Source organism: Myotis yumanensis, unplaced genomic scaffold (assembly GCF_028538775.1).
Source record: "Myotis yumanensis isolate MYYU_CA2020_CCGP unplaced genomic scaffold, mMyoYum1.0.hap1 SCAF_22, whole genome shotgun sequence".
NCBI lineage: Eukaryota > Metazoa > Chordata > Mammalia > Chiroptera > Vespertilionidae > Myotis > Myotis yumanensis.
In genome coordinates this window covers 5,257,342-5,271,832 of record NW_027223773.1, presented here as the reverse complement: position 1 = coordinate 5,271,832, position 14,491 = coordinate 5,257,342, and the positions used below count along the sequence as shown (strand labels likewise).

General features: G+C 49.6%; 1 protein-coding gene across 4 annotated transcripts in view; it reads right to left on the bottom strand.

Annotated features, from left to right (window-relative positions):
- Positions 1-2,779: 2,779 nt before the first annotated feature.
- The window catches only part of CHRM3 (cholinergic receptor muscarinic 3), a 106,302-nt gene continuing 94,590 nt past the window's right edge, over positions 2,780-14,491 (bottom strand). For all 4 annotated transcript variants that reach the window (XM_070401234.1, XM_070401232.1, XM_070401235.1 and 1 more), the window contains one exon: positions 2,780-6,514. In XM_070401234.1, coding sequence (XP_070257335.1) covers positions 4,723-6,495 — 1,773 coding nt within the window. In that variant the 5' untranslated portion in view covers positions 6,496-6,514 and the 3' untranslated portion in view covers positions 2,780-4,722. The remainder of the gene's footprint in view (positions 6,515-14,491) is intronic.

Here is a 14,491-nt window from a genome sequence, read left to right as displayed (position 1 = left end):
GTTGCAAATATCAAAAAATTTCTATATGTGACAGCACCAGAGTTAAGTTAGGGTTTTTAAAATGCTGACACGCCGAGCTCAAAAGGTTCGCCATCACTGCAATAGAGCCTGGTTAGGTAGCTGCCTCTTGCCATAGTAGCTGCCTCTTGTGATCGTGCCCAGAAACCACTTGTGGTTCCTTTCCCGCGTTACAGGATACGAGTGCCTTTCTAACTGGGATACTTTTCCTTCAGCAATTCAGTACCTCCAGACCCTGTGATGGCTGCAGTTGTTCCGCTTACAGCTTCATGAGAGATGTTCCATCTGTGGTTTGTCAGCGGTATGTGCGCTAGATGGCAGCAGACAAAAACGTTTCCTAGTGACCTGCCCTGAGGTGTTCTTCTCAAGATGCCCGCAGAAAGCAGGTATTTCTAGTTATGCCCACCAAGGTGTTATTCCCAATATGCACACAAGATGGCAGCAAATAACACCTCTGGATTTACGTAAATGAGAAACCAGACCTGGTAATAAACTCACTTAAAAAAAAAAGTATATATATATTTTTATTGATTTGGGAGAGGAAGGAGAGAGAGAGATGGAAACACCAATGATGAGAGAGAATCATGGTTCGGTTGCCCCCTGCACAACCCCCACTGGGGATGGAGCCCACAGCCTGGGCATGTGTCCTTGACCGGAATCAAATCCAGGACCCTTCAGTCCACAGGCCCACGTTCTATCCCCTGAGCCAACCCGTCTTGGGCAGTGGTCGGCAAACTGCGGCTCATGAGCCACATGCGGCTCTTTCGCCCCTTGAGTGTGGCTCTTCCACAAAATACCGACTTCTGCGCAAGGGCCACGAAGTTTCAATCGCACTGTACGTGCGCGCCCCGCACGTGGTATTCTGTGGAAGAGCCACACTCAAGGGGCCAAAGAGCCGCGTGTGGCTCATAAGCCGCAGTTTTTTTTTTTTTAAAATATATTTTATTGATTTTTTACAGAGAGGAAGGGAGAGAGATAGAGAGTTAGAAACATCGATGAGAGAGAAACATCGACCAGCCGCCTCCTGCACATCTCCCACTGGGGATGTGCCCGCAACCCAGGTACATGCCCTTGACCGGAACCGAACCTGGGACCCTCCAGTCCGCAGGCCAACGCTCTATCCACTGAGCCAAACCGGTTTCGGCGATAAGCCGCAGTTTGCCGACCACGGGTCTAGGGCTTTCTCTTTGAAATAAAGTGAGTGATCATGAAAGCTCTTGGGACCTAATTCTTATGGAATAAAATAGTGTGATTTCCCTTTGGGGATGAAGGCCCACCGACCTTGTGTAAATGCTCAGTACCTTCTCCTATGAAAGTTCTTTGGGAGATGCGGGTGCAACTACATCCAGTTGCAAACACTTAACTACCTCTTCGATTTCCCTTCTAAATCGTCCATATTCAAAATAGTGTGCTTTTCTTAGACTCCTTCTCCGGGAACGACCTAAGAGTTGGACATACCTTTCTATCAGCACCGTCAGGAGTGTTTCAAAGCAGCTTTCACCTCTAAGAGAGGTGAAAGCAACAGTTCGATGAAACTAGGAAAAGAAGAGGAGAGGCTAGTCTTGGAATTTTATTTTCTGTGAGTGTCAGCCTCATGATGGGACAAGGGGTGATCATGGGTAAGGGTTGTTACTGGCCCTGCCTGGTGCGTCTCAGTTGGTTGAGCTTCGTCTCATGTACCAGGAGGTTGCAGGCCCAATTCCTGTCATCCCTGCACATGCCTGGGTTGCGGGCTCGATCCCGGTGTGGGGCGTGCAGGAGGCAGCCGATCCATGATTCTCTCTCATCATGGATCTTTCTCTCTCTCTCCCCCTTTAAAATCAACAAAAACATAGTTTAGAAAAGGGATTGCTATGAACCTTTGCAGTTCTTCCGAAGCTTGGGGTTTCTCCATTACTTACATGTAATTCTAATTGTTGATCTTGGTATTTTTTATTATTATTATTTTTTTACTACAAGAAACAGCCCTTTGAAGGAGAGGCAGTTTCAAAGATTCAAAAAGGGATGGAAATCACGGAAGAACGGGGAGACGTGGATTAGCATTCACATGTTTATTAGTGCCAGCCCACGGGAGTCATGAGCTGTAGATGCAGGTACTCAGTAGACATTTCATGGGTGGGGAACATCACATCCTGGGGACAGCTATACACGTTAGAAAATAGTTTCTGTTTTTTTTTCTTCTTGTTCTTTGGTTAAATGTGGCCCCCCTCCCCCCCCCCCCCAAAAAAAATCTTTCAATAACATTGATTTGCTGCCTTCCCTTTGTCATGTGATTTCAAATACAAGGGTGACGAGGGCTCTGTCCAGTCCCGGTCAAGGGTCACTACGGAGTTAATGTTGGAGTTACAGTTGACTTTATTTATTACGCCCACAGAACGACAGTTCTCTTCTCAGCCTCGTCAAAGCTGGGTGCACTGGACTCCTTGCTCGAGTGGGGCCTCGGGGAGTCCCTTTCAAGGCACCCCAGCTGAAGACCGAAGAGCAATATGGATCAACGTGAACAGACATGTGGTGAAGTATGCATAAATAGTTCTTCATAGAAACAGAACACAAAATTAAATAGCTCAGAAACACAGACGACACAAGTAACCGCCCCCCGCCCCCCCCCCCCCCCCCCCCCCGCTCCCCATGGTTGTCAAAGTCACCTGTAAATATCAGCTCACATGGACACAGAAGCAGCTCTGGCCCCGCCCCTCCTCACGGAGGCCTGTACAAAGGTGAGATGGCCCCCCCTCCCCTCCCCTCCCCACCCTCTCCCCACACGACCCCAACAATGATAGCAGCAACAAAAATGATACCAACAGCAGCGCCCCCACCCCACGCCCAAATAGAACATTTAACATTTTGGTCAATTCAGAGAAGAATAAAAAAATCATTTAAAAAATGTAAAAAAAACCCCAACAACCCCCAAATCCATTTGAAACATGACTTCTCAAAGTGTCATGCTTTCTGTAGAAGACACGTGACTGCCTAAGCCCCACCCCCCCAGGTGAGGCCACAGGATGGACCAGGAGGCGCTGGGCAGAGCTACGCGACCAAGGGGGAAAGTTTTCACCGGGATGATGCCAGCAGCTCCTTCCTTCGCCCTCCCTCACGAGCCGTCCTGCTTTCCCACACACACCGCTGTGCGTGACTTTCCCAGCTCAGGTAGCAGCAGCCTGGTTGGGGCACATTCAGTATTGGACAATTCCATTCGAACCTGGGGATGGGGTTCAGTGTTTGAGCTCACAGGGGCCCCAGGGGATGGCGCTCTGCTGAGGATATCAAAAAAGGAGATGGTTGACACTCCGTCTGGCCGAGTCCTGGGGCTTGACCTTGAGCCCAGGCTGACTCCTCGGCCCAGATCTGCGGGAAGGCCGGGCACACTCTCCAGGGTGGTCTTTGTACAACAGCCCTGGGCTTGGAAACGTTACTCTGGGTTTGGTTCGCCTTTATGTTGTGTTAGGGTCTGGAGAACTTCAGCTACCAAAGTTCTGAAAGCATGTCTTCTGGGAATAACTTGCCAGTTCAAGGAGTCCCACTATATCGTATACATGATGTGTGTGTATGTGGAACTCACACACTCACACGTATCCATATCCTTACATATTTATTTGTACAAAACTTGAACTGCACCAAACAGGACTCGGCAGGAAACAAAAATCAAGTCCACAAACAGGGTTTCACAACACACCAAAGAGGAGACGAGCAGCTCTGCTGGGGCGAGAAGGTGCAGCTTAGCGACGGATGAACCAGCCTCAGGGCCGCGGGGGCGGTCGCCTGGCCCCGTCCACGAATCCACACTGTTGGGATCCGTGCAAAGGACGCGGCACCGAGGGCAGCCAGCTGTGTGGCCCTGAGATTCCAGGACTCATGGACAGGAAAAGAGGCAAGCATGGGTGTCGAAGGGCCATGAAGCAATTTTTTTCCTCTTTAAGAAAAAACACTTGAAGTCTATTTCAGAGTCACTTTCTTTATATTCAGTAATACGCTTTTTCCCCCCCTCCGAAATAATATTTGACTTTTTTTTGTATTGAAATGGGCTTATCCAATGGTTCAGTAAACAGGCAGCTTTCTCATCTGAGTGATAAGAACGTTATTACCAGGAATCATCCTCCCCTACCCCCCATGGATGCCCTCCAAAGGCCTGTGGGTTGGCGTGTGTGTTTGGTGACGGCCATTGACCAAGCTCACTCTACAGGTCCTGCTTGGTTGCACACCTGCTGAAGGTCATGGCCATTGACCAAACTCATTCTACACGTCCTGCTTGGTTGCACAGCTATAGAAGGTCATGGCCATTGACCAAACTCATTCTACAGTTCCTGCTTGGGCGCACACCTGCAGAAGGTCATGGCCATTGACCAAGCTCACTCTACAGGTCCTGCTTGGTTGCACACCTGCAGAAGGTCATGGCCATTGACCAAACTCATTCTACAGTTCCTGCTTGGGCGCACACCTGCAGAAGGTCATGGCCATTGACCAAACTCATTCTACAGTTCCTGCTTGGGCGCACACCTGCAGAAGGTCACGGCCATATACCAAGCTCACTCCACACGTCCTGCTTGGGCGCACACCTGCAGAAGGTCATGGCATTGATCAAACTCATTCTACAGGTCCTGCTTGGGCGCACACCTGCAGAAGGTCACGGCCATATACCAAGCTCACTCCACACATCCTGCTTGGTTGCACACCCATAAAAGGTCACGGCCATTGACCAAGCTCACTCTACAGGTCCTGCACGGGCGCACACCTGTGGAAGGTCACGGACTGCCGCTGCTGGTACTGCTGCCTGCGCCGCCGCCGCTTGTCGCACTGGCAGAGCAGCAGCGTCTTGAAGGTGGTGCGGAAGGTCTTGTTGCACAGGGCGTAGCACACGGGGTTCACGGTGCTGTTGATATAGCACAGCCAGTAGCCCAGGTTCCAGTAGTTTTTGGGGACGCAGCTGTCGCAGAAGGTGTTCACCAGGACCATGATGTTGTAGGGCGTCCAGGTGATGATGAAGGCGAGCAGGATGGCGCTGAGGGTCTGGGCGGCTTTCTTCTCCTTGATGAGCGACATCCGCTTCCGCTTCGTGATCTGGCTCCGGGTCTTCAGGGCAAACCTCTTGGCCAGAGTGGCCTCCTTGGAGGACAGAGGTAGCGTGGCCGTGGACCTCCCCAGGGAGGAGTTGGCGTCGGGCGTCTTGGCCGGGTCCACGGCCGACTCTAACTCGACGGGGAGCTTGGAGAAGCTCTTTTGAAAGCGGCCTCCGTCGTCCACGCTCCTCTGGGCCTGCAGCTTGCTGGCTTTCCGCTCCACGCCCGCTATGCCCAGCTCCTGGTCGGGCACCCGCAGGCTGTCTGGGGACGGTGGCGCGGTGGAGTTGAGGAGGGTGCTGTGCCCGGGCAGCTTGAGCACAATGGAGTAGATGGCTCTGGTCTCCGAGCCGATGTCCTCCTCGTCGGAGGACGCGGAGTTTTCCAGGGAGGCCGCAGCGTCGTTGTTGTTCCAGCTGTCGCTGCTGCTGTGGTCCTGCTCCACGCGCTGGGCTCTGGGCGTCCAGGTCTTGGTGGGGAACCAGAAGTCGCAGCAGCCGCACCGCCGGCGGGCCGAGCGCGCCACGCTCTGCTGCTGCAGCTCGTAGCTGCTGCAGCTCCGAGAGCTGCCCGTGGTCGGGACAAAGTTTTCCGCCTCTGCTTCCGTCCCGGAGGCCTGCAGCCCGGCCAGCTCTTTGGTACGCTTTTCCGTTTCCTTATAGATCCTCCAGTATAAGATCGTCATGATGGTGACGGGCAAATAGAAGGCGGCGATAGCCGTGCCGAAGGTAATGGTGGGCTCGCTGAGGAACTGGATGAAACACTCCCCCGGGGGCACGGTTCTCTTGCCCACGAAGTACTGCCAGAACAGGATGGCAGGCGCCCAGAGGACGAAGGAGATGACCCAGGCCAGGCCTATCATCATGCCGGCTCTTTTCGTGGTCCTTTTGGCTCGGTAGGTGAGCGGCCTGGTGATGGAGAAGTACCGGTCAAAGCTAATCACCAGCAGGTTCATGACGGAGGCGTTGCTGGCCACATAGTCGATGGAAAGCCAGAGGTCGCAGGCCAAGTTCCCCATAGCCCAGCGATTCATGATGATGTAGGTCGTAAACAGGTTCATGGAAATGACCCCGATGATCAGATCGGCGCAGGCCAGGCTTAAGAGGAAGTAGTTGTTGACCGTCTTCAGCTGCTTGTTGACCTTGAACGCCACGATCACCAGGATGTTGCCAATGATGGTCACCAGGGCCACGACCCCCGTGAGGACGGCAATCAAGACCACCTGCCAGACGGTGTGGCCTCCCAGAGGGTCGCTGACGGTGCCATTGGCAGGACTGGCATTCCCAGCTGCCTGAGAAACGTTGTAGCTGCCAGAATCAGTGGCCGTGCCCGGGGGCAGCCCTGCACCTGGGGAACCAGGTACCCAGAGGGAGCTGAGGTTTGGCAACAACGGCAACGTTGTATTGTTATTATGCAAGTTCATTGTGACTCTCGGACATAGTCTGGGGAGAAAAGAGAGAGAGAAAAGAGTTATCGTTTCATAAGGAACACGTGACTTCCTAAACATCAGGAGTTCTGGGTAAGACCCAAATGAAATAATGATAAACCCAGGCCAAAAGCCTTCTGTTTAAGGTGCTTTTTTCCTGAGAATTATCATCTCTACGCTCAATGCTCTTTTCCTTATCCTGACTCACAGCCTATGTGCCCTAGAGTTAGTACGTTTTGAGTCAAGGGTGTTCGTATTCTACTAGTGCCCTGGTGCATGGATTCGTGCACACTGAAAGGAAATTAATTAGAAGGTGGTCGGCAGGGCGGGACTGGGCTGGAGTGCTGGACACATCCTGGAGCCAACCTCTAGCGGTTCCTCCCGGGCCGGTTGCACCTGGGGCAGCCACATAGCTTGAAGATCATGTGCAGAGTGAGTGGGGTCCCTCCAGCAGGTGGGGTCCCTGGGCCTGGCCTGCAGGGATTGGGCCGAAACTGGCTCTCTGACATCCCCCAAGGGGTCCCGGATTGCGAGGGTGGTTCTTGGGTGACGCACCCTGGAATTGGGCTCCTCCTCTCTGGTTCCAGGGTGCGTCACCGGGGAATTGCTGCTGCCAAGTCACTGCAGCTCAGCAGCTCCTGCATTGAGCTTCTGCCCCCTGGGGGTCAGTGCACGTCATACCTACCAGCCAGTCGGATGGTCGCTTAGCCTTTTATATATATAGATAGGCACTGAGTTGACATATAGGTGCAGACACCTAAGGGAAGACATACTTTCTTTTATTAAATATTTTTATTGATTTCAGAGAGGAAGGGAGAGGGAGAGAGAGATAGAAACATCAATGATGAGAATCATTGATCTGTTGCCTCCCACACACCCCCTACTGGGGATTGAGCCTGCAACCCAGGCATGTGCCCTTGACCAGAATTGAACCCCAGAACCTTTCAGTCTGTAGGCTGATGCTCTATCCCAGTGGTTCTCAACCTTCCTAATGCTGCGACCCTTTAATACAGTTCCTCATCTTGTGGTGACCCCCAATTTTATTGTTACAAATTGAACATAATTAAAGCATAGTGATTCATCACGAAAACAATACGTCATTATATATGTGTTTTCTGATGGTGTTAGGTGACCCCTGTGAAAGGGTCATTTGACCCCCAAAGGGGTCGCGACCCACAGGTTGAGAACCGCTGGTCTATCCACTGAGACAAACCAGCTAGGGCAGAGCAGACATGCTTTTAATCCTCAGAAAGAAACAGGCAGTGGGGACAGACACTCCTATAGGCCTTCTAATCCTCGTCCCTTACAAGTGGTCCCCAGGAGGAATGCAGCCTGTGTGAGGGGAGAGGGGGGTCAGGCAGGGACGGAATGGGGGCAGGGGTCTAGCTCAAGTTCCTCTCTGGGATTCAGAGTAGGTTCCTGACCCTTCCGGTGGGAGCTGGGGCCTGCGGGTTGGTGACACATTCTGGGCAGTGCCACCGAAGTGCTCCAGCCTCCACCCCTCACGCAAGGCGGATGAAACCAAACAGGGACCTGCTGGTGCATGACAGGAGCCCCTTGGAGAGCACCCCTGGATTTTGGGATGAAGGCCCCATCCTACCATGGGGGTACCTACAGGTTGGTTCTAGATTTCACCTCTGAGTGACTATTTTTTCTAGACCATTATCACTACACTAGAGGCCCAGTGCATGAAATTCTGGATGGGTAGGGTCCCTAGGCCTGGCCAGCGATCAGGGCTGATCTGTGGGGTGACGGGTGGGGCGATCAGGGGGACCCCGCTGGCACCCGCCTTGTCTGGCCTGGGGCCTGTGGGCTGGGGGCAGCTCCTGCATTGATCATCTGCCCCCTGGTGGTCAGTGAGTGTCATAGCTACCTGTTGTTCCACTGGTCGTTCAGCCGTTCGGTCGATTTGCATATTAGGCTTGTATTATATAGGATTGCATTTAAGATCCCACACAGAAAGGATTCTCTAAAATTCAAAATGTAAGTCAGGAGGCCAAAATTGGGCCAATACAAGAATAAAAAAAGAGAAGAAACAGAATTGAAAGGCTGGATCAGAATGCACTCCACCTAATAACAGTAAGTATTGTTTCATAAAATTTCTGTATAAGACACACACACACACACACACACACACACACACACAGCCCTGGCTGGTGTGGCTCAGTTGGCTGGATGTCGTCCCATGCACCCGAAGGTTGCCAGTTCGATTCCCAGTCAGGGTACATGTCCAGGTTGCAGGCTTGATCCCTGGTAAGTGGGTGTTCAGGAGGCAGCTGACTGAAGTCTCACTCTCACATCAATGTTTCTCTCTCTTTAAAAAAAATCAATTAAAAACACACACACACGCGTATGCAGTCATGATGTAAAATGTGTTTTGTGCTGTGGGTCATGCTCCACAATACCCAGAAGCCCCTGCAGCAGATGGTTCGACACCTTTTATTCATATTTAAAAGGAGACAGTGAAGCAGAAAATGTGAAAAAATCATTTGAGAGTTCGACGGTTAGGGAAAAGTGAACAATTGTGATGAGAAGTCTATTCCCGTTCCCCTAGCTATCGAATAAAATTTTGGAGGATTATCAATCTATAGATACCTTTTTAAATTAAAAAAATGTGTGTAAATATCCAATGTGAAAACACACGGGAGAGTGCTCAGAGAAACCCACGGGCCAATATAAACTTGGGACCTTTTTTTCTGTGATGAATTCCAAGAAGATGAGCTCATTTTATTTCCTCTAAACCAGCCTGACTGTGCCTATCCCGGAAAAAAAAAAACAGGAGTTGTCAATTCTTTTTTTAAAATATATTTTTTATTGATTTCAGAGAGGAAGAGAGAGGGAAAGCTAGAAACATCAATGATGAGAGAGAATCATGAATCCGCTGCCGCCTGCACGCCCCCCGCTGGGGATCGAGCCCCAACCCTGGCATGTGCCCTGTTTAGGAATCGAACCAGCTACCTCCTGGTTCATAGATCGATGCTCAACCACTGAACCACACTGGCCGGGCAGGAGTTGTCAATTCTTAAACCTCCCAAACGAATTGAAAATGTGTAGGTCACTTTTTAATAGAAGTCTAAATGAATGCCACTCTACTCCTATCATTATTTTAACGACGAAGAGCCAGGAGAAAATGATCTTTGCAGTTTGCAACCACGCTTTATTCTAAGAGCAATGATTCGTGCTTCTTCCCTATTCAGAATCAGCATGCACAGTATCAAAGGGACTTGTTTTTCAAAAATTCCTTATTGTTGAAAGTATTACATATGTCTGCTTTTCCCCCCATTGACCTCTCCCCAGTCATTCCCACCCCCCAGCACATGCCCTCACCCCCCTACTGTCTTTGTCCATGGGTTCTGCTTACATGCATGCATACAAGTCCTTTTTAAAAAAAATATATTTTATTGATTTTTTTACAGAGAGGAAGGGAGAGGGATAGAGAGTTAGAAACATCGATGAGAGAGAAACATTGATCAGCTGCCTCCTGCACACCCTCTACTGGGGATGTGCCCGCAACCAAGGTACATGCCCTTGACCGGAATCGAACCTGGGACCCTTGAGTCTGCAGGCTGACGCTCAATCCACTGAGCCAAACCGGTTAGGGCTGCATACAAGTCCTTTGGTTGATCTCTCACACCCCTTTCCCCTGCCTTCTCTCTGAGGTTGGATGGTCTGTTCGATGCTTCTATGTCTCTGGTTCTATTTTAGTTCATCAGTTTATGTCGTTCATCATATTCCACAAATGAGTGAGATCATGTGATACGTGTCTTTCTCCGACTGGCTCATTTCGCGTAGCATCATGCTCTCCAGGCCCATCCATGATGTTGCGAGTGGTAAGAGTTAAAGGGGCTTGTTTTGGAGTCTGTCTTTGAACTGCCTTCTTTGCTTAAGGGCGTCTGCCTCTGTCCTAATTCATTACAGAGATTCGATAGCTGATGTGAGTTGCGTTGGTCAGGTGAAGGCAAGACCAGAGCCCGCCACTAGGTGGCGAAGCAGACTGGGAGAACAGCCTACCCACAGGCAGGTGCCAAGGCGAAGGCTGCAAGGAGCCCCCAGGTGGTGATCAGATTCCCGGCTTAGTTCAGCCTCGCCCGTCGCGTCCATCCGGTCAACAAACCCTCCGTAAGCTAATGTGTCCTTCAAGAGGGTAAGATGCGTTCGGACTTGCACAGTCAGAATCTGACTTGTTAACTCCGGCTACTCGTGCCAAGCTGCCAGGAGGGAAGACGTGCCCTAATATGGTGCCGTTGCTCATGTTGCGAACAGAACATTCCAGGTCGCCAGCACCGGAACAGCATTCAATCCCTTTAACAAGGAGAAGCTCGCTTTTAAAAGTGCCCTGCCGCCTCCTTTCACAGTTTTATTCCATTTGACCACAAAGGGAAGGGTGCTGGGCATAGGGCCGCGGAGCTCGCCAGCTGCTGCGGAAACACCACGCATTCCCTCAGACACACACGCCAACGGGCCTCCTGGTGTTATTCTGCATCCGCACCACGAAGAATACAACCTTTTGTTATTGGAGTTTCTAGAGACGTGGCAATACAAGGAAGAACGCATGCAAAGCCGTTCTTTCTCGACATTCATGAGGCACTAGCCCAGGGGTGGGCAAACTTTTTGAGTCGAGGGGCCACAGTGGGTTCTTAAACTGGACCGGAGGGCCGGAACAAAAGCATGGATGGAGTGTTTGTGTGAACTAATATAAATTCAAAGTAAACATCATTACATAAAAGGGTACGGTCTTTTTTTTTGTTTGTTTAGTTTTATTCATTTCAAACGGGCCGGATCCGGCCCGCGGGCCATAGTTTGCCCACGGCTGCACTAGGCCCATGAGGCCCTCTGCCCTGGAGAGGAAACGAGGCCCCGTGCCTGCGGACAGGTTCTGCTGCTGTGTCACAACGGAAGCTTTAATTGTTAGGTTTTCAACGCTCTGAAAATCTGGAAGACTGTGCGTTGTTGTGATGGAGGATCATAAACGATTCATTGAAAATGCTGTCCCATGATCTCACTTATATGTGGATTCTAATGAACAAAATAAACTGATGGAAGGTGGGGAAGCATGGGACTTGGTTGGAATATCTGTAAGGAGGATTCCCTGATAGGTCAGGGGCCTCCGAGGGGACCTTGCCGAAGGCGGCAGCCCCTACCTTGACTTTTTCCAAACAAGTCCCATCCCCCGGGTTTTTTACTAAAATCCCCATGTTCAGTCTTTAAAGACCCGACCTGGTAGAAGCATGTGCTTTCTCAAGGATGCTTACCCTGCTGATTGTATTTAGAGATGAAGTTGAGGTCAAGCTGTTGTTACAATCAAAAGCCAATGAGGCAGGCAATCAGGGCTTTTTGCTACTAAAGCAAACTAGTCCCTTAGCCTTCTCTTTCACAGAAATGTATGTCAAAGTAATCTGTTCATCCGTTGCTCAGGGTCTGCTGGTCAGCCCTGACAATGAAAAAAACAGGTCCAGAGGCATGGAAGCATGGCACAGACTGATTTCAGAGGGAAGTGGGGAGGGGGAGAGAGATTAACCAAACAACTTATATGCACACTAGAGGCCTGGTGCATGAAATTCTTGCACTCGGTAGGGGGTCCCTCAGCCCGGCCTGTGCCCTCTTGCAGTCTGGGAGCCTTCAGGGGATGTCCAACTGACGGCTTAGGCCCTCCCTGCAGTGGGATATCCTTAGTGCTGCCGTAGAGGTGGGATAGGCTACCACCACCGCCCCTGTTCTAGCCAGCCGTGAGCCCGGCTTCTGGCTGAGTGGCGGTCCCCTATTTATTTTTCTCCTTTTTTAAAAAGTGTATTTTTATTGATTTCAGAGAGGAAGGGAGAGGGAGAGAGAGAAACATCAATGATGAGAGAGAATCATTGATTGGCTGCCTCCTGCATGCCCTTGACCGAAATCAAACCTGGGACCCTTCAGTCCACAGGCTGACGCTCTATCCACTGAGCCAAACTGACTAGGGCAATAAATTTTTTTTTTTAAAGGGTATGCCAAATATAAAAAAAGGGAGCAGATACATTGCAATAAGAAAACCAGGATTCATGAGCTGAAGATACCAATGACACTTATTACTAATATTAACAAAATTGGCCAACATTTAATGATGTCTTCCAAAGAGCTTTACCCATAGTCATTCTCTTATTTCTTGGAAAACCTTATGAAGAAAGTACCATTATTATCTCATTTTATAGAAGAGAAAATGAGAGAAGAAGAGTCTAATTAACGATGTCACACAACTGATAAAAGAAGCAGCATCTTTGAAATCAAGATCAACCTACCACCGTAGAATAGGGGGACATGTTAAAATATGTCAATAGGATCTCTGTATTTTTTAAAATTTTAAAAAAAATATATTTTATTGATTTTTTACAGAGAGGAAGGGAGAGGAATAGAGAGTTAGAAACATTGATAAGAGAGAAACATCGATCAGATGCCTCCTGCACACCCCTTACTAGGGATGTGCCTGCAACCAAGGTACATGCCCTTGACCGGAATCGAACCTGGGACCCTTGAGTCCACAGGCTGATGCTCTATCCACTGAGCCAAACCGGTTAGGGCAGGATCTCTGTATTTTGCTGCACAATAAATACCTATATTTTATTTCTGGTTAAAAATTTAAAAAAATTTATAAAATCATTTCATGTGACAACTTTTCTAGTTTTCAGAGAGAGGAAGTAGAAAACCCCATGCAGTCAGGATTTCATATCTGTTTTATGACTGAACTCCCATGCGGTCACTGCCCCTAAAATAGGAACCGTCTCCAGATGAAAGAATGGAGTTGGTGGCCTTATCTTTGTGTGACAAGGATACTTGAGTCATCACCAGGAGCAAAGACGCCTGGGACAGCGAAGTCAGTAAGCAAAATCAGAATGGCATTCAGCTTTCCCCTCCATTGATGTGTTGGCTTTGCTAAAAACAGCCCAGATTTCGCCTGAATTGTGCACTAAGCAAATATGACTGCGCGACACATAGGAAACAGATGTTGATTTAAGAAAAAAAAAAAAACACCCACTTATCCATAATCACTTTTTTATGTAATCAGCTGAAACTAGCATCCAATCTCTTTTCTTGAAATTGTTTAACGTCTACCCATCAGAACGAAGCCTCGAAGTTTCCATGGTGAAAAGGGAATACTTTATGTCGAAAGCTCTGTACTCTAACAATGCTTTGGTGAAATTCCTTGTCGACGATAAAATTATTTTCAAGCCTATAGGCCCATGAGTATTCAGAACTGCATTTCTACTCGAGCTGTGGACACGTGACACATTCGCAGTTAGTTCCTGGCTCATTCTACCCATTCTCGATGGCAAACGATAGGTGTGGGTTGTTTGTTAGTCAGAAACATGAGCTCTTGAGACTCCCTTGCAGAAATACATTCAAACAGGTATACGTACTTCTGAATGGATGAATAGTCTCTTCCAAGTTGGAGAAAGACAGCACAGGGGGCCAGAGACTAAGACCAGAGCCTGGCCCTAACCGGTGTGGCTCAGTGGATAGAGCCTTGGTCTGCGGACTGAAGGGTCCCGGGTTTGATTCCGGCCAAGGGCACATGCCCAGTTTGCGGGCTCGATCCCCAGTAGGGGGTGTGCAGGAGGCAGCCCATCCATGATTCTCTCTCATCATTGATGTTTCTATCTCCCTCTCTGAAATCAATAAAAATATATTAAAAAAAAAGTCATAATTTGATATGCAAGAACTCAGCATGTAACTGTTTTGTTGTCCTTTTCCTTTAAAACCTCTTCAGGCAAAATGGTTTCGGAAATAAAAACTACGCCTTGTTCATTTCGTGAACTCCAACCGCTTAAAAAGTATTCTTAAAGCTGGCGCCAACGGTGGGCCCATGCTCACGAGAGTACGGGGCCCGGGCAGATGACACGCAGTCAACCGGACAGAATGGACGACCATCAGCCAGGGGAGGAACCTTCTGGAAAGGGGTCTGCAGACCTGTCCCGTGCGTTCAGGCCAGCAGGGCCGGATTGGACTTCTGAAGAAAAGCATTTAG